General features: G+C 42.3%; 1 protein-coding gene across 1 annotated transcript in view; it reads right to left on the reverse strand.

Moving 5' to 3' along the window:
- FASTKD1 (FAST kinase domains 1) overlaps positions 1 to 24,824 on the reverse strand; it is a 32,511-nt gene that overhangs the window by 2,029 nt on the left and 5,658 nt on the right. Inside the window, exons 3-13 of the mRNA XM_060257430.1 lie at positions 24,020 to 24,088; positions 22,304 to 22,429; positions 19,173 to 19,571; positions 17,802 to 17,912; positions 16,077 to 16,208; positions 13,203 to 13,680; positions 9,372 to 9,486; positions 8,029 to 8,157; positions 6,484 to 6,615; positions 3,747 to 3,860; positions 1,991 to 2,132 (exon numbers count right to left, since the gene is read on the reverse strand). Coding sequence (XP_060113413.1) covers positions 1,991 to 2,132; positions 3,747 to 3,860; positions 6,484 to 6,615; positions 8,029 to 8,157; positions 9,372 to 9,486; positions 13,203 to 13,680; positions 16,077 to 16,208; positions 17,802 to 17,912; positions 19,173 to 19,571; positions 22,304 to 22,429; positions 24,020 to 24,088 — 1,947 coding nt within the window. The remainder of the gene's footprint in view (positions 1 to 1,990; positions 2,133 to 3,746; positions 3,861 to 6,483; positions 6,616 to 8,028; positions 8,158 to 9,371; positions 9,487 to 13,202; positions 13,681 to 16,076; positions 16,209 to 17,801; positions 17,913 to 19,172; positions 19,572 to 22,303; positions 22,430 to 24,019; positions 24,089 to 24,824) is intronic.

The raw sequence follows: 24,824 nt of genomic DNA on the forward strand, positions 1-24,824 counted from the left end.
ACTGATAAAATGGCTCTCTCGGGCTGTGGTCACACGCACTAAATAATGCACTTTCAATCCACTCCCAATGGACATTCCAACTGGATTTTACTGTATGAACTGGCAAAATCCAGTTGGAAAGTGCATTGGAATTGGATTGAAAGTGCATTATTTAGTGTGTGTGACTGCAGCCTTAATTCTTTCATTAGTTTGCACGCCCACATTACATCTCTCTCCAAAAAGATGTTATGTGGATATGCACTTGATTGTATATGAAGCTGAGTGGAGCTATGCTGTGTGAGCATGTGCTTACGAGCAACAGTAAAATATCCTTGGCCTGACCAGTATGGCCCTATCAACTAAGCTGGGCTGGTCCTAGTTAGTACTTGGATGGAAACCACCTAGGAAGTCCCGAGCTTCTATGCAGAGACAAGTAATGGCAAACCACCTCTGAATGTCTCTTGCCTTGAAAACCCCGGTGTGTGTCATCATAAGTTGGCTATGACATGACAGCAAATTTGTTTTTAAAAACAGAACAACTGCTCAAAAATTGGCCTTTTTTTTTTACAAAGAAGATGAAGAAGATGATATTGGATTTCTATCCCACCCTCCACTCCGAAGAGTCTCAGAGCGGCTCACAATCTCCTTTACCTTCCTCCCCCACAACAGACACCCTGTGAGGTGGGTAGGGCTGGAGAGGGCTCTCACAGCAGCTGCCCTTTCAAGGACAACCTCTGCCAGGGCTATGGCTGACCCAAGGCCATGCTAGCAGGTGCAAGTGGAGGAGTGGGGAATCAAACCCGGTTCTCCCAGATAAGAGTCCGCACACTTAACCATTACACCAAACTGGCTCTCAGCAGGCACTGAGAACTCAATCTGCAAAAGGATGGTGTCACAGTGTAGGTATCAACTGGCCTATCAATAAACACGCAAATATTTAAAATACAGGATTGATAAAAGAGCCATTCACAAACAAACTGGGGGCATGCAAGTTTTGAAAAATGTGTAAAAAAATGTGAAAAATGTGTAAAAAAAACTCAGCAAATCTGTGAAGTCTAGGACCTGGAATGACGATAGAACCCCCTTGGGCCCATCACAGTCTTCCAGCCTCCCCTGCTAGCCTCCTCTCACAAGGTGGTGGTTGTAAGGATTAAGGAAAGAAGGGATGATTTGAAAAGCCATTCTGGGTCACCAGTCAAGGAGAAAAGTGAAATGTAATTTAAAAAAAAAAATCAGTTTGCCTCGGTCCAAGAACTACTACAAATGCTTCTAACCAATGCTCCGTCTAAGCTGTGGAGTCTTGTGAGCAAAAACTGTACTTTGTGAGCTACTGGAATTAAATTGTCAGCAAGTGATTTAGCTACTGCACAAATTAGTGTGCTCTGGGGCCATCCTTCCTGAGCTAAGACAAAAATGTGTGAGCCGGAGGCTAAAAAACCTGTGAGCTAGCTCACACTAACGCAGCTTAGAGGGAACACTGTTTCTAACTATACTATGCCACATTTATCAGGGAAACGGGATTATATCTTATCCCACATGAAGAATATAATTGTTCCAAGGGCAGTCATAGATGCTAAGATGCACAGCAGCATTTTACTGCTGTCATTCAGAATACCTATCTCCACGTAAAATGCAACTTATCTGCAGTGGGTTGGATTTAAAAGGTTATTCCAGCAGAATAGCACTTTGACTGGTGGAGGATTTTCCATCCCACTGCAGATTCCTATTATGCCCCCCTCCCATGTTCATGCAGGCCACCAGACCCTCCAAGAGCTGGGTTTCAGGGGGCTCAGTGGAAAGTGTGAGTGGAAAAATTGCCAGACTGCAAACTCTGGTACTTTGGGTTTCAGCCAATGCTGCTAACATCTTAAGTCTATGTCAACACCTTGCATGATCAAGCAGGTGAAGAGCAGGGTGCCTCACCATGCCGCCAACTTTTTTTATTTGCAGAAATGTGTTTGCAGGGAAAGGAAATACTAAATGCATGCCCAAACAGAAAATAGACAATTACCTCTGAGCTCCTGGTGGCAGCCCTTTCCTTCCTGCAAAGTGGCCGTCTTGACCCCAGTGCACTGTCTCCAACTCAGCCATGACCACACTCTGCTCCACATAAGGAAGCGGCTTCTTATTTCTATCAAGAATACATTCAAAATCTGAAAGGCAAGTATTATTGACAGATAAAAGTGGGACTTGGTTACAGGAGCTATTTTTAAAAAGAAAGTTACAGCTCAGAACACTCTGCTAGAAAGGTTTACAGCAAAACATTCCTGCCACATCAGATCTAGATGTGCATGTGTTAAGTACCATTAAGTTGCTTCTGACTTTTGGTGACCCTATGAATTAATGACCTCCGGAACGTCCTATTGTTAGCAGCCTTGCTCAGGTCTTGCCAGCTGTGGGCAATGACTTCCTTGACTGAGTCAGTCCATCTCATGTTGGATCTTCCTCTTTTCCTAATGCCTTCAACTTTTCCCAGCATTATTGCCTTCCCTTCTCAACACAACAGCACAACATAACAAACCACAAAGCAACCTTGGGAACTGACACTGTATATTCAGGCACAAATGTTTACACCTTTATATCCTATTTCTACCCTTCTTTATAAAGATGCTTATGCCTTTACAAGCCTTTTTTGGTAGCAGGATCTCCTTTCAATATTAGGCTACACCCCCCTGATGTAGCCAATTCTGGAGAAAGATCCAAGATCCATCATGGCATCCTAGCCTAGACCATACTTTTCTCAGCTGATTTACCCTTACTAAACTATTTGGACATTTCAGAAATACCAGTTGTTAGGAGGGAACTAATAGCAATTTTAGGCTCTGAAGCAAAATTAGTACTGACACAAGGATTTGTTGTATTCTACAACCTTTTTTTGAGGATGATACAATGTAGGAGCAAAAAATTAAAATGTATTGAAAAAAGAAAGAAAAAGAAAACCACTCATGTACCTTCAGTCACAGAATGGTTAAAAATATCTACTGAATTCTGTATTATGATCAAAACATCATCTAATATTCATGAATCTGAACTAGGTTCCTACACTTCTAATTTCAACTCAGTTTGGTTTCCCTTTATTGCTTACATTTCTGACCTTAACAATCCTTCGCTGGTAACTACCTTAGTAAAAACTCTTTTAATTTAGCTCTGTGTGTTTCCCCACCCCACCCCCTTATCCTTTTTTTCCTTTTTCTCCTCCCCCTCCTTCTGTTTCTTTATTAAGTAATTCCCAACCTTCTAATGGAAATAATAAAAGGTTAAAATACTACTGTAAGTCTTTGTAAACTTAAACCTCCATGTTATGACTATGCACTGTACTCCACTGTATGATGTTGTTGTAATCTTGTTATTGAACAATAAATGAAAACTTAAAAAAAAATACTATGACCAATTGAGGTTTCACACAGCCAATCTGATCTGGAAAGAGTTGCACTCAGCACTCAAGCAGCAGATTTGTGAATGCTTTTTGATCTGGGACAGCAGATGCAAGGGTAGTGCCTTTAACCACCTTTGGCTAGTTGGCCAGCTGCGGCTTTTCCTTGTGAGACATGGGCTGCAGTCACACACACTAAATAATGCACTTTCAATCCACTTTCCAACCGGATTTTACTGTGTGAACTGGTGATTGCAGCCATGATTTGGCAAGAGTTATCACACAACATAAAATCATTAAAATTAGTGCCCATTAAAACCAGCTCACAAACCTTTAAAAATTCTAAACTGTAAAAATAACAATAAAGGTAACTTTCACTGAGGTGAACACTTACCTATTCCATAATAGTAGGGTGTGAGAACAGATGCTTTGGCAAAATTGTTTCCTCCCAAGATTTCTGCCAGCATCCTGTGGATCTGCTGGTGCAATGCACTAAGGTTTCTACCGTCTGCAAAAACATGACAAACAACAGTCAGAACTGAAGGGAAAAACTCATCAGCCTCCCCCTCAGTCAGTTCACAGCAGTAGTTTTTAGAAACATAAAGCAACGAGAGATCTCAAGGGTCACCTGGTCCAACCCCCTGCACAATGCAGGACATTCATAGCTACCCCCGCACCTGACCCCTGCTCTATGCTCAGAGGAAGACAAAAAACCTCAGGATTCCTGGATGAAAATTCCTTCCTGGCCCCAAAGTGGGAATCAGCATTACCCTAGATATATAAGAAAGGGTCACGCCAGGAACTGGCTAATCCCTTCCTTCCATTCCCCTCACAATCTGACTAAATTCATAGAATCTGTGTTGCTGTCAGATAGCCATCTAGCATCTGCTTAAAAACCTCCAAGGGAGAGTCCACCACATCCTTAGGAAGTCTGTTCCACTGAGAAACCGCTCTGTCAGGAAGTTCTTCCTAATGTTGAGCTGAAAACTCTTTTGATTTAATTTCAATTCACCAGCTCTGGTCTAGTCTCCTGAAGCAATAGAAAACAACTTTGCTCCATCCTCTATATAACAGTCCTTCAAGTACACCTCTCAGTCGTCTCCTCTCCAGGCTAAACATACCAGTGCCTTCAACCTTTGGACATATGGACATATGAAGCTGCCTTATACTAAATCAGACCCTTGGTCCATCAAAGTCAGTATTGTCTACTCAGACTGGCCAGCGGCTCTCCAGGGTCTCAAGCTGAGGTTTTTCACACCTATTTGCCTGGACCCTTTTTTAGAGATGCCAGGGATTCCTCATAGGACTTGGTCTCCAGACCCCCTGCCATCTTCATTGCCTTCTTCTGGACATATTCCAGCTTATCAATATCCTTTTAAAACTGTGGTGCCCAAAACTGATCACAATACTCCAAGTGAGGTCTAACCAGAGCAGTGTAAAGTGATACTATCAACTTCATGTGATCCAGAGTGGCCACTATACTTCTGTAGATGCAGCCCAAAACAGCATTTGCCTTTTTTAGCTACCACATCACACTGCTGACTCATGTTCAGTGTATGATCTACATACAATGAGTCCATCTGGGAACAGAGTGGGATATAAACCCAATAAAATAAATAAATACATTACTAAGACCCCTAGATACTTTCTGTATGTACTACTGCCAAGATAAGTCCCCCCCTCCTATAATTCTGCATTTGACTTTTCCTGCCTAAATGCAGAACTTTACATTTATCTCTGTTGAAATTCATGTAGTTAGTTTTCACTCAGTTTTCCAGCCTGTCAAGATCATTCTGAATCACCATCATCATACCTTTTATTGGCATACTCAGGCATAACATGAAATAAGGACAGACAAGATATACAGTCTAAGAGTAAGAACAATAACCTAATCAAATTTATAGTGAAACATGCCCCGCATAGATTTAAATGGACTTCTGCAGAAATTCACTACCAGGCCTTGTGATTTCTATTTCATGATCTTTCAGTAGGTGACGGTAATCAATCCCATTGACTAGATTACAGGGAAGGAGAGAAAGATTTCCAAATAGTTATCTCCAGGAATTAGAATATAACTGACAGTCCAGCAATATATGTTGGATGGAATCTGGGCTGTTCACCCCACAGGGACAGACTCACTCTCTATATGGGATTTGGAGGAATCTGCCATAAAAAACATTTGAAGGAAAGGCATTCATCCTTGCTAACATAGATGCTCTCTGTTGCTGGAGGCTTTCTAGATCACATAAATAGCTGGCCATTTTTCCAATGGGTTGAGCAAGACCAAGCGCCGCCGGTGAGCACGTAATAATATTGAACAGGACATAACTTAGTAAGTTCTAAATCAAGAAGCCTTTGTTTAATCAGTCCAAAATTACAGGATTCATCAGATAGAAAAAGGTCTTCAACTGCAATTCCTATGTGCTTGAGCTTATCTATAATCCCTTCCAATCACAGAGCATTGTAAGCGTCTTTTTTAAGATGACTGAGCAAGCTATCAGATTCAGCCCTAGAATAAATTCGAGGCCAATATTTAAAAGTTAAGATCCATGCTTTGGTTGCTACAAGGTGCGTACCTGTTTCCACACAAATTATAGTATAAAGCACACATTTGGGCACTCCAAGAAGTTGGCGCAAAAATGAATCTGAATCTTGATTCTGTCTCCTATTTTATTTGCTACTCCTCCCAATTCAGTATCATCTAAATCAGGGGTCCCCAACCCCCGATCTGCAGCCTGTTAGCAACGGGGCCACGCAGCCCCCCCTCCTCACAGCACCTCCTCCCCACTCTGTTTTCACAAGTTTAAGGCCGGGGAAGGGGCGATGAACTGCCTCCCTGGCTCTTTAAAGAAGGCAGGAAGTGGGGAGGAGGGAAGTCCCTGGGGCCAAAAAGGTTGGGGGCTACTGATCTAAATCATTTAGTATTTCTTACATTAAGCAGCAGAGGGGGGTTTTTTACTGCCTCCCCCCCACCCCAAGGCTTAGATAATACTCCAGTGGAAAGATGTCTGGGTTAAAATACGGACTTGCAACCCACCAAAGAACAGGCTATCAATTTTTGAGCTTTTCTAGTTAATTGTGGCACTGACAATGCCTCTGACATTCAATAGGGAAGAGTATGAATTACTCACTTCTTTGCTGCAGATACTGGCAGTAGCGCTCGTGAAACCATGGAACCTGAAACTCTGGGCACTCCAGACAGACAGCGCGGTTCAGTTCCATTAGCCGTAAGCGGACCCGTCTGCTTAAGGTATTTGGAAGTGCTGATTTATTAAAAATACAAAACTGTTTAGTGCATGGCATGCCATTCATTAGTAGAAACGATAAAATGGCCCTTTAGATAGGGGTCCGGATCCAGCAATGCACAAGAAGAAACATAGCACAGTTCCACTTGTGCAAAATGTTGATTCTTGGGGGCGGGGGACAACAGTGGGAGGGCTTCTAGTGTCCTGGTTCCACTGGTGGACCTCCTGATGGCACCTGCGTTTTTTTGCCACTGTGTGACACAGAGTGTTGGACTGGATGAGCCACTGGACTGATCCAGCATGGCTTCTCTTATGTTCTTATAAAGCTTTCCTCCCTATATATTATAGTACCCAGAAATTAGTTGCAGAAGATCTTCTGCAAGTAGAAATACACGTGGGGGACACATTAAGTCTGCCTTAGTACAAGTGTGGGCTTTTTCTTGCACTTCCATTTATGCAAGAGCTTTAGCGCCTGCGGAAATGTTGCACTGGGACCAACATCCTGCGTAGTTGTTGTTCTACATTGCTACAGCAGGGGCCAAAAGTCTGACTGCAAAGGTAATTGGAACTGCTGAAGAAGAGCTGTCAAAAAGTAAGCCTTCCACAAAGGGGGAGCTTAACGAACACCTACAATTCATTGCTCCATTTCCTCTGGAGGCACTTCCACTGAGTTTAATGGGATGTAAGTGTGTGAAGAATGTAGTGCTAGTTTTTTTTCCTAAAAACTTTGTCCACTAAATGGAGACCACAATGGCTTGGATCCCACAAAAAAAAATTCCATGTGCACTACAGTCCTTATGCAACTGAAGTACTAAAATTTCTCCTCCCTGTCTGCTTGCACTAGGAAAGCAATTGTATTCCTGTTACCTTCTCTGTGTACACAAGACACCACATAAGCTATTTCGTCTGATACAATTTTAATACCACATTCTATTGCTCTGTATGCCCCCAGTTATTTTGTTTAAAATGTCTAGTAAAGCACCATGCATTAATGCAACTCTTGTATGACTGCTTGCTCTAGTGCAGGGGTGGCCAAACTGTGGCTTTCACACATTTTGTGTGGCTCTTGAAGCCCCCACTGCCCCATCGGCTGGCTTGGAGAAGGCATTTAAAGTTTAAGTTGCTTTCTTTCCACCTCTCCTTCTCTCCTCCCCTCCTTCCTCTCTCCCCTCCTCCCTTCCGGCTCTCAAACGCCTGACGTTCACATCTTGCTGCTCTCGAAGAACTGACGTTTATTCTATGTGGCTCTTAAGTTAAGCAAGTTTGACCACCCTTGCTCTAGCAGAACCACATCGAGTACATTTTCTTTTCCATTCATGCGCTGCCAGATCCAGCCGAGCACTGATGGCAGCAGTTCTTGTTCCAAAACAGAAACAAGTCATACACGTTCTAAACCTTAAGAAATGTAAAAGGCCTCTCTTTGTCACTTACTTTCAAGCTGGGCATCCAGTTTGGTGAGAAAGTCCACATTAAATATAGCCATTATCAAATTCTCTGGAAAATACTCAGCAATAGCCAAAGCAAACGCCAGAAGCACTAGGAGATGGGGCTCAAAACAGCCTGCATAAAAAGATCCAGAGACCTGACATTAATGTTATCTTTGCATCAAGGGCAACACAGACAAGGGGACCCTTTTCTCCCTCCTGATATCACAATTGTGTGTTTAAACACACTGGAATGAAGCTGTTTGTTCAATGTCACTTTGTTCTGAGGACCCAGGACTTTGGAAATTCCGGGCAAGGTCAAAAGGAATGAAAGAAAGGAAAATCACAGGCAGGTGGGCTGCAGAACTGTGGCACTCAATGTACAGTTTCCTTCTTCTTCTCTCATTTGGAGATTTCAGTACATGCTGCCCAAATGTGGGATGCTATGACCCCTGTCCCGGCCCCGATTAGTACTTAGATGGGAACCCACCAAGGAAGACCAGGGTTGCTATACAGTTGATATGGAGTGAGAGGCAGCAATGGAAGACAGAAACAGAGGGTGACTTTTCTCCCACCATGAAAATAGTTCTTAAGTATTTTCTTGCAGTATTTACCCAGCCATTGTAGAGGTGTTGCAGAGAAATTGCAGAGGTGTTTGTGAAGTCTAGAAATACCGTTTTGGGGAATGTGTGCTTTGGAAATTATGCAGTGTCTTCTTCAGGTCTTACAGCAACAGATGTCTTAGATTACAATTATGGAAGTCAATTCCTTCAACTAATGCTGAATGATGCAAAACATTCCTACTTCAATTCCAATGTATGACAAAATTAGCATCATATGCAATATTGAGGGAATCTAAGCCAGTTGTGAATTCTTGTAGGGTGAGTATCACGAACACATAACTTTGATTGGTGATTCCCTCAATGTTGCATATGATGCTAATTTTGTCACACATTATTTTGATTTTTTCTCCTTTAAAGAAGACTGTAGATTTATACCCAGCCCTTCTCTGAATCAGAGTCTCAAAGTGGCTTACAATCTCCTTTATCTCCTTCCCCCACAACAGACACCCTGTGAGGTAGGTGGGGCTGAGAGAGTTCTCCCAGAAGCTGCCCTTCCAAGGACAACTCTTGCAAAAGGCCATTCCAGCAGCTGCAAGTGGAGGAGTGGGAAATCAAACCCAGTTCTCCCAGATAAGAGTCCACACATTTAATCACTACACCACACTGGCTCTCAAACCCCCTAAAAACAACTATATTATTTGAAATGTTGTTCTTCTTACACCCTGCCAATTTGGACCACAGGAAAAATGTCAACTGATAAGGAACCATTTGTCTGTGATGTACTTACCCAAGTGGCAGCTGAGATGTCCAATGCAAGTTTGGAAAAATTCCTCGCTTTGGGGAGGATCATAATTCAGACTTGCAAAGAGAAGGAGAAGAGAATAAGTTCCTGAATTGTAAATCTGGAGAAGAAAGAAAGTGTGGGTGTTAACCACGTGGGCTGCTAACCTCCAGGGAGTGGCTGGAGAACTCTCAGAACTACAACTGATCTTGGGCAACAGAGATCAGTTGCCCTGGAGAAAACGGCTACTTTTATTGCTTTCTGGCTTACTACTAGAGATGTGAAGCCTGGGGAAAAAACCGGAAAAAAATCAGGAAGGAAGACATTTTTCACTATTTCCCCTTATACTTTTTTTAAAGAATAGAATAGCCTGAACATTTTGGGGTACAATGACACTCCTCCCTTATGAATTATTTTCCTTTGGAATGACTGAAATGCTTTTCAAGAAGGGTTTTACTTGCTCAGAATATGTAACATATGCTCTGAGAAAACTAAGTCATTTACATTAATAAAGCTGTAAAATAACATTACTTTTATAGGAAAGCATGTACTATATGCATTTTATTCCCCCCACTTTCCTCACCGTACTCAAAATCTAAAGGAAGTAGCCTGGCCAAGCCAGCAGCTGAGTCTTCAGGGCTACGTATACATTTAATGTTTACAAGAATATCCTCCTTGGCTCCTCATAACCCAGGTACTTTTTAATATTTCCTGACAACAAGTCACAGCCAATCCATGATAACCTTGTAGGATTTTCAAGAAAGATATGAGCAGGAGTGGATTGCCATGGCCTGCTTCTGTTGGTCTCCCATCCAGTTACTAACAAGGGCTAACCCTACTTAGCTTCCATGACCTGGCCCAATTGGAACAGCCTGAGCTACCCAGTCTAGGGCCCAAGGCATGTGTAGGAGACAGGGATCCTCCTTTCCAGCAAGCGTTCCAGTCTTTTATTAATTAACTTTTAAAATTTGATCTGAATTTTAGTTAAACTGTTTAAATGTAATTTTATTTATTCCTCTATGATTGATGCTTGAATTGTGCTGTTAGCCGCCCTGAGCCTGCTCTGGCGTGGAGGGCGGGATACAAATAAAATTTTGTTGTTTGTTGTTGTTGTTTTCCTTTGCAGCTATATTCACCACAGCAAAATAAGGTGGTTGATTTACCAAAGTCATCCATGCCAGCTTTTTGGGCTTCTTATTTGCTCAAACCACCTTCAGGACACCAAAGGGTCATGCACCAAAAAACAAGTATGGGTAAATTTCAGGGCACCTGATCACCCACACCATCTCAGGCGTGTGAGCATCTACCTGGGCCATACAATTTCATCATAAGAACTATTCCCATCACTGTTTTCTCAGTAAGACCTACATAAGTTTAGCAGGACTTGCTTTGACAAACGAAAGCTGACAGTTACTAGTCGGTATTTCAGTTAATTAGCCCAGACAAATGAAAAAAAAAATAACAGCAAAACTAAAAACAGGCCTGGCAGATGGAGAAAACAAAGGATCCCAAGTTCTGTATTAGCCATGACAGAAATAATCTTTTCTCCTTGGTTTTCCGTATTTGATCTTCCAGCAATTGCAGTTCCACCTACAGCCACTCTACAGTACTACCAACAGTACCCTACCTGGGGTTGGAGCAAGGTAAGTAATTCATGGCTTATCAAAGATTTCAGGTTTTCACGGCTGGTAACATCATTAGGGATTGTAGAATCTTTCGAGCTCAAGTGCCGTGTTCTACTGGAGAAAGTTTTTCTTCCAGATGTTTCGTTCTCGGCTGCGGAGAACATCCTCAGTGGCGTTGCAGCCGGAGCCCACCAAACAATGGGCACTTCCACAAACCTATTGCCCTTTCACCACACCCCCTCCAGCCTAGAAATAGCAGCTCTCCAGCAGCCCTGGCCTCACTCAATGCACAGCAGCCAAGAAGGTCTGAGCGCCTGCCCGAGCGCACTTGAGCCCGAAAGATTCTACAATCCCTAATTCATGGCTTGCCCACCTTTGCTTTCTTTTGTATTCCCCAAAAGTCTACTTCTTTGTCCCTTTGCTTCTTAGAAGATATCCCTGACTATATAGATTTAAAAACAACAGCAACCTTTGCAAGAACTGATCATATGGATACATTTCGCGATATTTGGCCCTGGAATTTCCATGGCTTACATCCAGTAATATGTTTCTATGGGTATTAGGAGTCACGCTCCACAGGCAGAATTTTCTCACTTCTCACAGCAGTTCATGATGCCCCCTGGAATGGAGAAGCATTGTGGGGGGAGGCATTTAAGACTGCAGAGGGATTGGGGAAAGGTAAGAATGTTGTACTGTGGGTCAGTGTTCCCTCTAAGCTGAGTTACTGCGAGCTAGCTCACAGGGTTTTTTAGCCTCCAGCTCACACATTTTCGTCTTAGCTCAGAAAAAATGGCCCCGGAGCAAACGAATTTATGCAGTAACTCACAACTTTAATGCCAGTAGCTCATAAAGTAGAATTTTTGCTCACAATTCTCCACAGTTTAGAGGGAGTATTTCTGTAGGTTGAAATTCTCTGGCCCACAGAAATGCTTCCAGGGCACATGGTTATCATCAATCTGCCATGACAATGTGGCAGAATACATTACTGGGGTGGGATGGTAGCAAGCACAGAAGGAACATCAAGAACATAAGAGAAGCCATGTTGGATCAGGCCAACAGCCCATCCAGTCCAACACTCTGTGTCACACAGTGGCAAAAAATTTTATATATACACACACACTGTGGCTAATAGCCACTGATGGACCTGTGCTCCATATTTTTATCTAAACCCCTCTTGAAGGTGGCTATACTTGTGGCTGCCACCACCTCCTGTGGCAGTGAATTCCACATGTTAATCACCCTTTGGGTGAAGAAATACTTCCTTTTATCCATTTTAACCTGTCTGCTCAGCAATTTCATCGAATGCCCACGAGTTCTTGTATTGTGAGAAAGGGAAAAAAGTACTTCTTTCTCTACTTTCTCCATCCCATGCATTATCTTGTAAACCTCTATCATGTCACCCCGCAGTCGACGTTTCTCCAAGCTAAAGAGTCCCAAGCGTTTCAACCTTTCTTCATAGGGAAAGTGCTCCAGCCCTTTAATCATTCTAGTTGCCCTTCTCTGGACTTTCTCCAATGCTATAATATCCTTTTTGAGGTGCGGCAACCAGAACTGCACACAGTACTCCAAATGAGACCGCACCATCGATTTATACAGGGGCATTATGATACTGGCTGATTTGTTTTCAATTCTCTTCCTAATAATTCCCAGCATGGCGTTGGCCTTTTTTATTGCAAACGCACACTGTCTTGACATTTTCAGTGAGTTATCTACCACGACCCCAAGATCTCTCTCTTGGTCAGTCTCTGCCAGTTCACACCCCATCAACCCCATCAAGTCTAGCATACCTTTAAAAGCAGCTCTGGCAAAGGATGCCCAAATAGGGAGCTTATTACTGCTCCATGGAGTCATTGGATCTGTTGTGAATCATGTAAGTAACATGATTTTTACAAAGGAGCCAACGAGCAAATCCATGGGATGGTTTACAGATATGAAAACAGCAAAGAACAAAGGGGCACAAAACTCCCATTGCGCATTTGAAGCAAAGTCCTTCTGCTGTTCCTCAACATACATGAAGACTTTGTAATGTGCAGATGATATCTAAGGCCCCTGCATGCCTAGAATTCCCAGAACACATCTGTAATATGAAAGAGGGATACACTTGGGGAAAACATGACATGTAATTAGGACCTAAAAGTACACAAAGAAATGATATCACACAATGCTTTTGCTGTAACTTTCAAAGATTAAAAAAGGGAAATTGTTATTTTACCTTATCAGAGTGCTGAAGAACAACAGCAGCGATTCTATCGAGTAATGGAGTAGAGAGGTAGGAGGTTCTGGTGAGAAAAGATGAAAACTCCACTACATTCATCCATGTAATTTGGTCCTTCAAGCGCTGAAAAGCAGCTATGGCATCTTCAAGAAGCACTTCTTCAAACCATTCTCTAGATGTATGCTTCATTTCCTCTAACAGAAGATTCAGATCGCTGGCTTCCTCTATCCTCTGTTGGGCGCAGTTATTGACTTTTTGCAGAAGCATCCCGGAGGAGCTTTGCTGGGTGGACTTGTCCCATCGAACCCATTTTATAATTGCCGTGGCAAAGGAACTCAAACCACTCAAGCTGCATTGAGGCAAGATGGCATCACTTCGACTAACTACGACTTCATCCATGAAAGAAGACGGGAGCATGGAAAGGGTATGAATTAGCATGGCTATTTTTGCAGGTAGGATGCTAACTTTCAAGTGGCTGGAATTAAAAGCGCAAGAAACAAAGCGATGAGCAGTAGGGAAAAAAAGTGTGGTCCGTCAGTATATATCAAGGTACCGTAAATAGGGCTGCCAACCTCCAGGTTGCATCTGTAGATCTCCTATTACAGTTGATCTCCAGGTCAACTTAGTCCCCCTGGAGAAAATCTCAAGGTATTTCCCAACCCAGAGCTGGCAACCCTAATCTTAAAAAAGGTAAAGGTAGTCGCCTGTGCAAGCACCGAGTCATTACCATCCCATGGAGTGACGTCACATCATGACGTTTTCTTGGCAGACTTTTTATGGGGTGGTTTGCCATTGCCTTCCCCAGTCATCTACACTTTCCCCCCAGGAAGCTGGATATTCATTTTACCGACCTTGGAAGGATGGAAGGCTGAGTTCAATCTTGAGCCGGCTACTCGAACCCAGCTTCTCCTGGGATCGAACTCAGGTTGTACGCAGAGCTTGGACTGTAGTACTGCAGCTTACCACTCTGCGCCACAGGGCTCTAACCCTAATTTTAAACCCTGATAATAAGCATATTTACTTGAAAGTAAAGCCCACTAATGTCACTGGAATCTATGGACCAGCATTTAATTAAGACTGCTCCATACAATGGAAAATGGGAAAGATAACCACAAACTAGTCCAGAGCAATCAATTCTCATGTATTATTTTTATGACAGATTCAGCTTTGCACAATACCAACCTTTATATACAATATTATACAAAGTGACAGGTAAAAAAGGTTAAAATTATAACACTATTGTGATTATGTTGTCTGAAGTCTGACTTTGGAAAGGAAGTTAAACTTCAACATGCTTGTTTTTATACTATAATATTAAAGTGCTCTGTCAAGCTCAGACATTTTAAAGAGTGTCTTTACTAGCCTTTGGGTTATATTGGATTTCTAACTATTATTTCGAGCTTATAAAGATTGCTTGTCTGGTCACCCATGGCAGAAATCTTTTACCCATGGGTTAGAACCCCCAGATGGGTCATAGATCACCGCCTGCTGGGTTGGAAGTCCCTTGTGGCCATCTTTTTTACTCCCTTTTGGAAGGATCGACTGAGTCTGTGTATAGAAGAAACAAGGACACCACAAATTCTCTTTGAAAAAAAGCCTGCACAATATTTTGTGGCCTTTGGGCTGGCATTGCATGATTCTGTTTCTTTCTCTGGATTTTGTGAGGACTAACGCAGTTATTTACAACTTCTCTGCCCACACTACCATCCAAGCCCCTGCAACTAGAGATGCCGGAGTATGAAACTGACCTTCCACATGTTAAGCATATGCTTCACCACTGACCCACAGCTTTCCACCTTAATGTGTTACCGCATCTCATTTACTGAGCTATGTGTTGGGACCAGTGTTCCTTCTAAGCTTAGTGAGAGCTAGCTCACAGTTTTTTAGCCTCTGGCTCACACATTTTTGTCTTAGTTCAGGAAGGATGGCCCCAGAGTGAATTAATTTATTCAGTAGTTCACAACTTTAATGCCAGTAGCTCATGAATCAGAATTTTTGCTCACAAGGCTCCACAGTTTAGAGGGAGTATTGGTTGGGACCCACCTCAGATTCACCTCAGAATCACTCACCTCCTTGGTTCGCAGACTCCACATGGTCAACATTGTAATATTAAGCTAGACCAATTTATCTCTACATAGTCAATCTCTCTCTCGCTCTCAGTCTCTTTCTCTGTCTCTCCCAGTCTCTCTCTCTCTGCCATGGATGACTTATGACAACCCCTGGTGGAGTTTTCAAGGCATGAGATGTTCAGAGGTGGCTTGCTGTTGCCTGTGTCTGTGTCACAACCTTGGACTTCCTTGATGGTCTCCCATCTAATACTGATGAGGGCTGACTGTGCTTAGCTTCTGAGATCTGACAAGACTCGACTAACCTGGGCTATCCAGGTTATGGTCCCTTCCAAATGTCCCAATAAGGGAGCCAATATGCATATTTGTGCGCTAACAGCTTTGAAGAACTGATTTACAAGGCAGCATTATTTACAGTGTTGTTATGAATCAGATCTTCTCTGAAGTTTGGAGAAGGAGAAAGAGGAGGAGGAGAACATAGATTTATACCTCGCCCTTCTCTCTGAATCAGAGCGATTTACAATCCCCTTTATCTTCTTCCCCCACAACAGACACCCTGTGAGGTGAGTCGGGCTGGAGGGCTCTCACAGCAGCTGCCCCTTCAAGGACAACTCTGTGAGAGCTATGGCTGACCCAAGGCCATTCCAGCAGCTGCAAGTGGTGGAGTGGGGAAGCAAACCTGGTTCTCCCAGATAAGAGTCTGCGCACTTAACCACTGCACCAAACTGGTGAACAGGGACATGGCGGTAAAAAAAAGTAACAAAAAATGAAATACGTCCACTCATTTCAAAGTACTCTCTCTTACTTGATTAGCATCCTTTGTAACTTGGTGTAAAGGTCAAGATTGGGGCAACGGAGTGCGATCAGAGACTGGGTTAATCTTGTTAACTCTGTTGCATTGTAGAGATCCAAGTATTTGAGAAGGAGAGATGAAATCCTGAAATTAAAAAAAAAATGAGACAAAATTTAACACAATGTGTCAGAATATAATTAAGAGACTTAATGAAACCTCTTTGTGATTGTCTCCTAACTTCTGGTTCAGAGTGCTATATGTAAGAACTTACAGCAGGGATCCGATATGACAGGATCAAGACACTTGTGACAGGAGCACAATAGCTGGTATCCGTTTATCATAGGTGGGAGGATTTCCATCCACAGACTGTGGCTTTCTCATTTCCCCACTTCCTGCTGCAACACACAGTGATGCTGGTGGGGGACAGGGAGCTCCAGGAACACCACGAGGGGGAAATGGAGGGCTCCCATAGGAAGTGGGGGGGGGGAATCAGCAAAAATCACTCCCTCTAAGCAGGTATATAATCTTTTCTCAGTGACAAACATTTTAACATCTAGCCCTGCCTTCAAAGGAAGAAATCTAGATAGTTCAATCATTAATCAGGGCATGTTGCAGCTGCTTTATAAGACATTACATATGTTCATACTTACATATGACATTACATAACTTCATACTTACATATGAACATATGAAGCTGCCTTATACTGAATCAGACCCTCGGTCCATCAAAGTCAGTATTGTCTACTCAGACTGGCAGTGGCTCTCCAGGGTCTCAAGCAGAGGTTTTTCACACCTATTTGCCTGGACCCCTTTTAGTTGGAGATGCCAGGGATTGAACCTGGGACCTTCTGCTTACCAAGCAGAAGATGCTCTACCACTGAGCCACCATCCCTCCCACTTTTTGGATGGTGGGGAGGAGTATCCAAGAAACCAAACGCCCTGAGCCAGGGAAAGGACGGAATACAAATCAACAAAAATAAATAAATTTGCAGAGATTTCAACAGTTAGAAGAGGAATACAAAGAGAAATGCTCTGGAGTTTTTACCCAAGTCAGTAACCTAAGGTGTAATAAGGTGTAAAAATAATTTTCCTGACTTTGAAACCACCTTTCACTTTCCAGTCTTCTTTATCCAGAGATTACTCCCACTTACTTGCTGTTAAGTGTGCTTAGGACAGCAGCAACTCTGGTATTACAGATGCCTTTTGTGCTAGGATAGGCCATGGGTAAGTTCCAGCACACGTTTCCATGAAAAAGTCTAAACTAAATTCTACCTATAAACTGTCAAAAGCGCCATGAGGAGTTAAGACTGTGGTCCCATGTGCACTATCCTGTGTGCAAATTCTGCTGAAATCAACAAATGGGAAACAAGTAAATGGACTGAGTCCTACAGGCATCCTACTGGTGGATCTTTCTCCACCTCTCCCCCTTCTCCAGCAGCCCCATCTCCTACAAAAAGGAACTGCCTGAGGTTGGGGTGTCCTTGAGGACAAATGCCACATCAATCATGGGCTACGGTGAGGAGGGGCATATGGTGACATCACACCTTCCCCCTCTTCTGATGGCTGATGTTGGTAACATATAACCTAAAGTTTTTGAGACTGGTGTATGAATAAGTGAACAAATATATTGTTACAGTTCCATGCACACTTTTGTTTTTTTGCAGTGTTCCACCATCCATTGACTACACTGTCCTTTCAATGTAGAGATTTCATACATGCTTTGAATTAAAGGTTTACTTCTGAATCAGCTGTGGACTTCTGCATGCCATTTCTTCCATGGTTTCTATTATGCATAATGCTTGGAGATGGTCAAATTCATCTGCCATCAGCAGAGAAGTTTCAATTAACCTAAAAGAAAGATAAGAAGCATTTTGCAAGTTTCCAATGGTTCAGAGAAGGTATCACAGTGCCTACTGGGGTGTGCATTCGGCTGTATCTGAGCCAACCCCCCCTCCCCCGGAAAAAATATCTTGCTGGTATTTTTCAGTTTTTTAAAAGCTGGATACAGATCAGAGAATCTGACTCTCTCCTGGTATAGCTGATCCCGAATAAAGCCTTTTTGTGTGTGTGCTTTTTTGGGGGTATATTCAGCTATACCAGGGGTGGCCAAACTGTGGCTTGGGAGCCACATGGGGCTCTTTTACACATATTGTGTGTCTCTTGAAGCCCCCACTGCTCTGTCAGGCGGCTTGGAGGAGGCATTTCTCCCTTTAAATCACTTCTCCAAGCCAAGTCTGTTGACAGCTTGGAGAATGCATTTAAAGTTGCTTTATTTCCACCTGTCCCTATCTCTATCTATCTTCCTCCCTCCCTCCCCCAAACATCTGACATTCATGTCTTGTGGCTCTCAGACATCAGATGTTCATTCTATGTGGCTCTTATATTAAGCAAGTTTGGCCACCCCTGGGCTATACCAAATAGCTGGTGGTGGAAAGGTTTAAAGGGCTACACAGTTAATTCTCAGTTCTCCTCTAGGGCTCTTTTCCACCTTTTGCTCTGGTTTCATATGGCTGTAATATAGCAACCTCCAGTACCACTGAAGAAGGGCCTAGGGGTGCTCAGCAAGGCCTTCTTGTCTTTCTTCAGGCCAGAAGTAGCAGCTGGACTTTTCTGGATTATTAGTTACAATATGGAACAATAGTTGGTGTTCTAGAAACCGGGGTATAAAATTAAATTTAAAAACAAACTCAGTTACCCTTGTGGTTTCTCTTTGCTACAGCCCACAGATGCACTGGAAAAGATCCTCAAGGGCAACAATCTTTGGTGATAGTGGCTAGAGTGCTGGCCTAGGAACTGGGAGAGTCAGGTTCAAATCCCACTTCTGCCACGAAGCTCATTCTCCATCTCAGCCTAACTTAACTTACCCCCTGGGGTTATTGTGTGGACAAAACAGAGGAAGGAAGAACCATGCATGCTGCTGCTTTGAGCTCCTCGAAAGGAAAGGCAGGATTAAAAAAAAAATACAGAGAGGGAAAACCCCTGGCAGATCACTAATTTGAAAAAGGTAAAGGTAGGCCCCTGTGCAAGCACTGAGTCATTACCAACCCATGAGGTGACATCATATCACATTTTCTTGGCAGACTTTTTATAAATAATGGCTGAACTTACTGTTCTCTGACTTTTGGTCCGGCCACAGGAGCAAGAGCAGCAAACAGACGAGTGAACCCCGCAGGACTGGTACAGTCATCCATCATTTCCGTCAGTTTTTGCTTAGCGGTCAATCGAAATTCGGTGTTGTGAAACTGTAACAACTGGTAGAGTCCAAGGATGATATAAATGTTGTCCACATCCAATTGATTCGCATTCTGAAGAAAGACCTTATTACACTTCTGTAGCAAAGGACGATGACGGAATTTTATATGCTGGAGAAACTGTACAAACCTCCTGGCATGGTTCACGGGGATGGGATCCATAGTCTCCAAAAGAAACTCTGCCTTCTGGATCAACCGATCTCGAAAACTCTGCGAGATAACACCAGATATGCTGACCATCAAAACTGATAAAACCCTTTAAAAAAAAGTTCAAAAGAGGTTATGTTTATTCATACATTACGACTACATTACAGACTACAGTACAATGTAGTGTACATTACGACTACAGCATTTTAGCACCTATTTTATATGTTTTACTTATTTTAAATAACTTATTGGTAATTGATATATTTAAATTGTTATGTTGTTTTATGTGAATCATGGGACTCCCATGTCTGTTATGTTGTATTATGTGAATCATGGGACTCCCATGTCTGTTAGCCGCCCTGAGCCCGCCTGGCGGGGAGGGCGGGATATAAAAATAAAATATTATTATTATTATTATTATTCATCAAGTCAAGAAACCTGACAAAGTGTTTAATCTAGCCACATTTCCCACTCAATCTCACCTAGTTCTTCTCCTCACTACAACCAGTGTCCCACATATCTTGTCTGTACAAATCTTACAATCCCCAAGAAAATCCTGTCTGTATAGTATCTAGAGCAGCAGGGCATGGGAAAGGTGCCATAAGCAGGGGAGGCCAGAATGTCTGAATATTTGAATGTCTGTCACCTCAGTCAAAGGTCTAGTGGAACAGCTCCATTTTACAGGCCCTGTGGAACTGGAGTAAGTCCCGCAGGGCTCTGATCTTGAGTGGGAGCATGTATTACCCAAGTTGAGGCTAAGCAGACATCCCTCAGGCCAGGGATCAGGCCAGGGATCACCAAGAGGTGCTGACTGGAAGAGTGTAAATCTCTCTGGGGTTCATACGAGGAGAGGTGGTCCCACAGGTATGATAGTCCCAGGTCGCATTGGGCTTTAAATGTTAAGACCATAACCTTGAACTGGATCACATATTCAATCAGCAGCCAGTGCTGGCTGAATACTTTCCAGCTTGCTCTTTTTATGCTCCTCAATCGTCACATTTAATTTTGAACAGGGCCCTAGAGGGTGGATAAAAAAAAACTGCACAACAGGGCCATGTTCAGGTGTGTGTGTGTATGTGGGGGAGAGTCTATACATCTGGGAGAATCCTGAGACTTGCAGAGAATTCCTCCAAAAAATATTAAAAACTCTCCCCTAAATATTTAAAAACTCTCCCCTAAATGGGGAATGCCCACCAAAATACTGTGATATCTCATGATATCACAGTCTGTTCTGGTGTTGCCTGACAACTTAAGCAATGAATTACAAAAACAAAACCTTAAGCAATGAAACCTAGGCAACATGACTGCAAGTTTGGGGGGGGAAGAGAGTAGCAGAGAGAAAGTGATGAGGGGGGAGTGGAGAAAATGCTGAGGAAAAAAAGAGAAAAAGTGGAGGCCAGTGTGTGTATGTTTGTGGGAGTATTTCCCTTCCCCTGAAGTTTCATGGGTCCCCAGGTTATCATGTAAGACAAAATTATATTATCTGTAAACCATAAAGAGCAGAATAATGTCTGGTGTGAAAGCAAACTTTCTTTATCAGAGAGTGATATAGAAAGTACATATTCATACATGCAAGGTTACAGGCTTTTAGGAGTTAAATCCTTTGGGCATTAGAGTCCTTTCATAAAGTCACTGTGACAGCTCTGGGCAGAAAGTTTCAAACTCTATGGTAATGTGAACCAATCAAGGTCTCAGTAACTTTTCACAAGCCCGCCTAATTCATGTTTGTACTAACAAAGTTTCCATTGTGCAAGCAAATGCAGGTAGCAGAGACAAACAAAGTATGACAGACAACCAGAGTAGGACGCCTTGTAGGAAGGGAAGAAACACATTTAAACCTTAGGCCAGGGGTGGCCAACAGTAGCTCTCCAGATGTTTTTTGCCTACAACTCCCATCAGCCCCAGCCAGCATGGCCAATGGCTGGGGCTGATGGGAGTTGTAGGCAAAAAAAAAAAAAATCTGGAGAGCTACCATTGGCCACCCCTGCCTTAGGCTGATTCCAAAATGTAATTTGGACCATCTTTCAAGACGGTAGCCAGTACACTAACGGTATTGTGCCAAATGTGATACAGGAGATTTAAAAAAGAGAGCAAGACCGATGGTGCAGAATCAGGTAAAACTATATTTTATCATGAATTAAATTTCCAAAAATTCCATAGGCAATTAAATTTCCAAAAATTCCCAGTGCATTTCTCCAACAGGCTTTGTCAGGAGAATCTGTTGGCTTTCAGCAGTTCTTCAAAAAGAGCAAAGGATCAGTAGGCAGGGAACTTTTGGAAATTTAATTGAATAATAAAATATAATTTTATCTGATTTTGGACCGTCAGCCTTGGCCCCATTTTTTATCTCCTGTGACCGGTGCAGCTCTTTATTTTCTTGTATTAACATCCTTGGTTGAAACCAATTTATTGGTAATATATGGTAGTATATTCAATTTCTTACATCATTAATAACTACTTTTTCCCTCTATCCCATAAATTACTTTCTACCTACCCCTCCCCCCGTTACTTGACCCCCGCCAGTGTACTATACTTAAAATATTAGTATTAAAGGTACCCTTAATTAATAAGAACCAATATTCATATCCTCCTCCCTCTAATACTTAGTTCATTATCAAAAATTGTCCAATGTCCTTTTATTTTCCACTCTTTTTCTACGTATCTATTTTCTTGTATTAACATCCTGATCAGTTGCTTCTTCTTTTTAGATTTAGAATATTTAATCTAAATAAACATGAGAGGCCTGAACAAGAATGACTCGATAATTCTGTTAAAATTAAGTCAACCTTAAGCAGAGGTACTTGCAAACTGTCTAAGAGATTTTTGTTACGTTAAAATTACCTTGTGTTCTGTATGGAAGCCAAATTCTTATTCACAGTCTCAGCTATCTGGCCCATGAGAGGACTATGGTTCATCTGTTGCTCATATAGACACAACGAAAATTTAGATAGCTCAGGCATGTTCAAACTGTAAGGATACATTAAAAAAAAAGTATTACTATACCAAAATGTGCATGTGCAAGATATGGCAATGTGCACCATATAAAACAGAGATTCCTGAGAACAAACTGGCTACTCATTTACAATATTCTTACTAAGATTAAAATAAAAGTTCAGTGGCACCTTTAAGACTGGGACTCAAATTTTGTTCTGTTGCTTCAGACCAACACAGGGTTGCCAAGTCCAATTCAAGAAATATCTGGGGACTTTGGGGGTGGAGCCAGGAGACTTTGGGGGTGGAAAAGAACAAGGATGCCAAAGCCCAACTAGAAATCCAAGTTCCTTCTCAGAATGACATTATGAGTTTACAAGAGCTTTCAACTGAGAACTCCTGTGCTCTTTCTGGGAACCGGTATAAAATCTTGAATGTATGCATCTAGTATGCTTTAGCTCCCTCGAAGAAGAGCAGAGGTTCTTTGCTTCTCAGTTTAATAGGTCTTGTTACAAACTGACTCAAAGCCATGTACACTCTCTGTTCCAACTGAAGCCTTAAGGTTGCAACTTAAAATTTCCCCTAAGCCAACGGCAGCCCTGGTGCATTGTTAAATTCAGTTTTGTCTCTTGCTGCAATGATCCTTACTGCTCTTGCAAACTACCTAGGCTTGCCAACTTCCCACTGAGTACCTGGAGATCTCCCACTATTACAACTGATCTCCAGGCAACAGAGATCAGTTCACCTGGAGAAAATGGCCACTCTGAAAGGCGGGCTGTATGGCATTATATTTCACTGAAGTCCCTCCCCTTCCCAAACCCCAACTTCCTCAGGGTCCAACCCCAAAATCTCCAAGTATTTCCCAACCCAGAGTTGCCAATCCTCGATACAGTCACTGGCTGGGGAACTGTGAGAACAAATACAAAAGAGATAGAGAATGTGAGGAGACCTAAAGCAGGGGTGTCAAACATAAGGCCCAGAGCCCAAAACTGGCCCATCCAGGGTTCTTACTTGGCCCACAAGAAACTGGTATGAATGGAAATATAAGGTACTCCTCCTTTTATGGTATCCCTTGGGAAAAAAAACCTAGTCGTATTATATATGATTAAATACATTTATTGGGGGGTTTTAAGCTCCCAATTACATCAATTGCTTTCATAGCTAGGAATCAATTGCTTGTATTTTGTTTGTATTTTTGTGTAAAAATAATCTTGTTCATTGGGTTTGCCTATGTCCTTCATAAAATTTATATCCAGGGCTTTTTTTGTAGCAGGAACTCCTTTGCATATTAGGCCACACCCTCTGATGTAGCCAATCCTCCAGGACTCTTAGTACAGAGCCTACTGTCAACTCCAGCAGGACTGGCTACATCAGGGGTGTGTGGCCTAATATGCAAAGGAGTTCCTGCTACAAAAAAAGCCCTTTTTATATCTTCAGTACCTGGCATTACATTTTATGGCACACGTGGCCTGGCCCGACAAAGGATCATTTATGTCAGCTCCAGCCCTCATAACAAATGAGTTCAACACCTCTGTCTGCCAGAGCTAACTTTTATGAGAGCTTTAAAAAATAAAAATTGCCAACACCCATTCTTATAGGAGATAAATAATAAGAAAACATACTGACCTGTCCAGTCTTCTCCAGCCTTCCATGACCATCTCTTCTACCAAGGAATCGTGGGCATCAATGTTGAACCTTCAGAAGGACCAAAAGACAATTCAAGCAGTTCTGTATAGCTATTTTAGCTTTCTCATTAGGGCGCTGAAAAGAAACTACGTAATCAGAAACTGATTTAAAATATTAGGTTGCTCTTATATAGGTTTTATATCTATTGGAACATTTTTCTTTACAGTTTGAGAAAGCATGCACAATTCCTGCAACAGTACAGTATACCTCCTCTTTTTTTGTCCATCAAAACCCACTGTCATGCCTTCTCTTTTAATTTGTGTGGTTAGATATGGAGTACCTTTTAATTTTCTTGTGATTTCTCTCTCTGGGCTCGTAATGCTGTCACCAAGAATTTAATTCCAATCTTATTAACTTTTCCCTCAGTATTGTGCCCAAGCTCTAAGGCTCCTTCATTGGACGATGTGGTCCTGAGGATGAGACTCTTGTATTTTAATATCATAGGACTCCAGGTTAACAATAAAACAAAACAAAACTTTGTTTGTACAAGAAGTGTAACGGTTTCAAGAAGTTCATAGCTTAGCTCTTCAGTGGAGAATAACAACTTCTGACTAGGGCATCACAATATTTCACTTCACACACTCCTCACTTTCAAATACTCCTTTCTTTTCCTAATTCCAATTTCTATCAGCTTCTGTCTCTCACACTCTTATAATACTCTGAATATTAGGTTTTGGTTCTCTCTCTAGTCCAGAGGTGGCCAAACTGTGGTTCAGGAGCGTGGCTTTCAAAGCCCTCACCACCC

The sequence above is a fragment of the Heteronotia binoei genome, chromosome 16 (genome assembly GCF_032191835.1).
Source record: "Heteronotia binoei isolate CCM8104 ecotype False Entrance Well chromosome 16, APGP_CSIRO_Hbin_v1, whole genome shotgun sequence".
Lineage (NCBI taxonomy): Eukaryota > Metazoa > Chordata > Lepidosauria > Squamata > Gekkonidae > Heteronotia > Heteronotia binoei.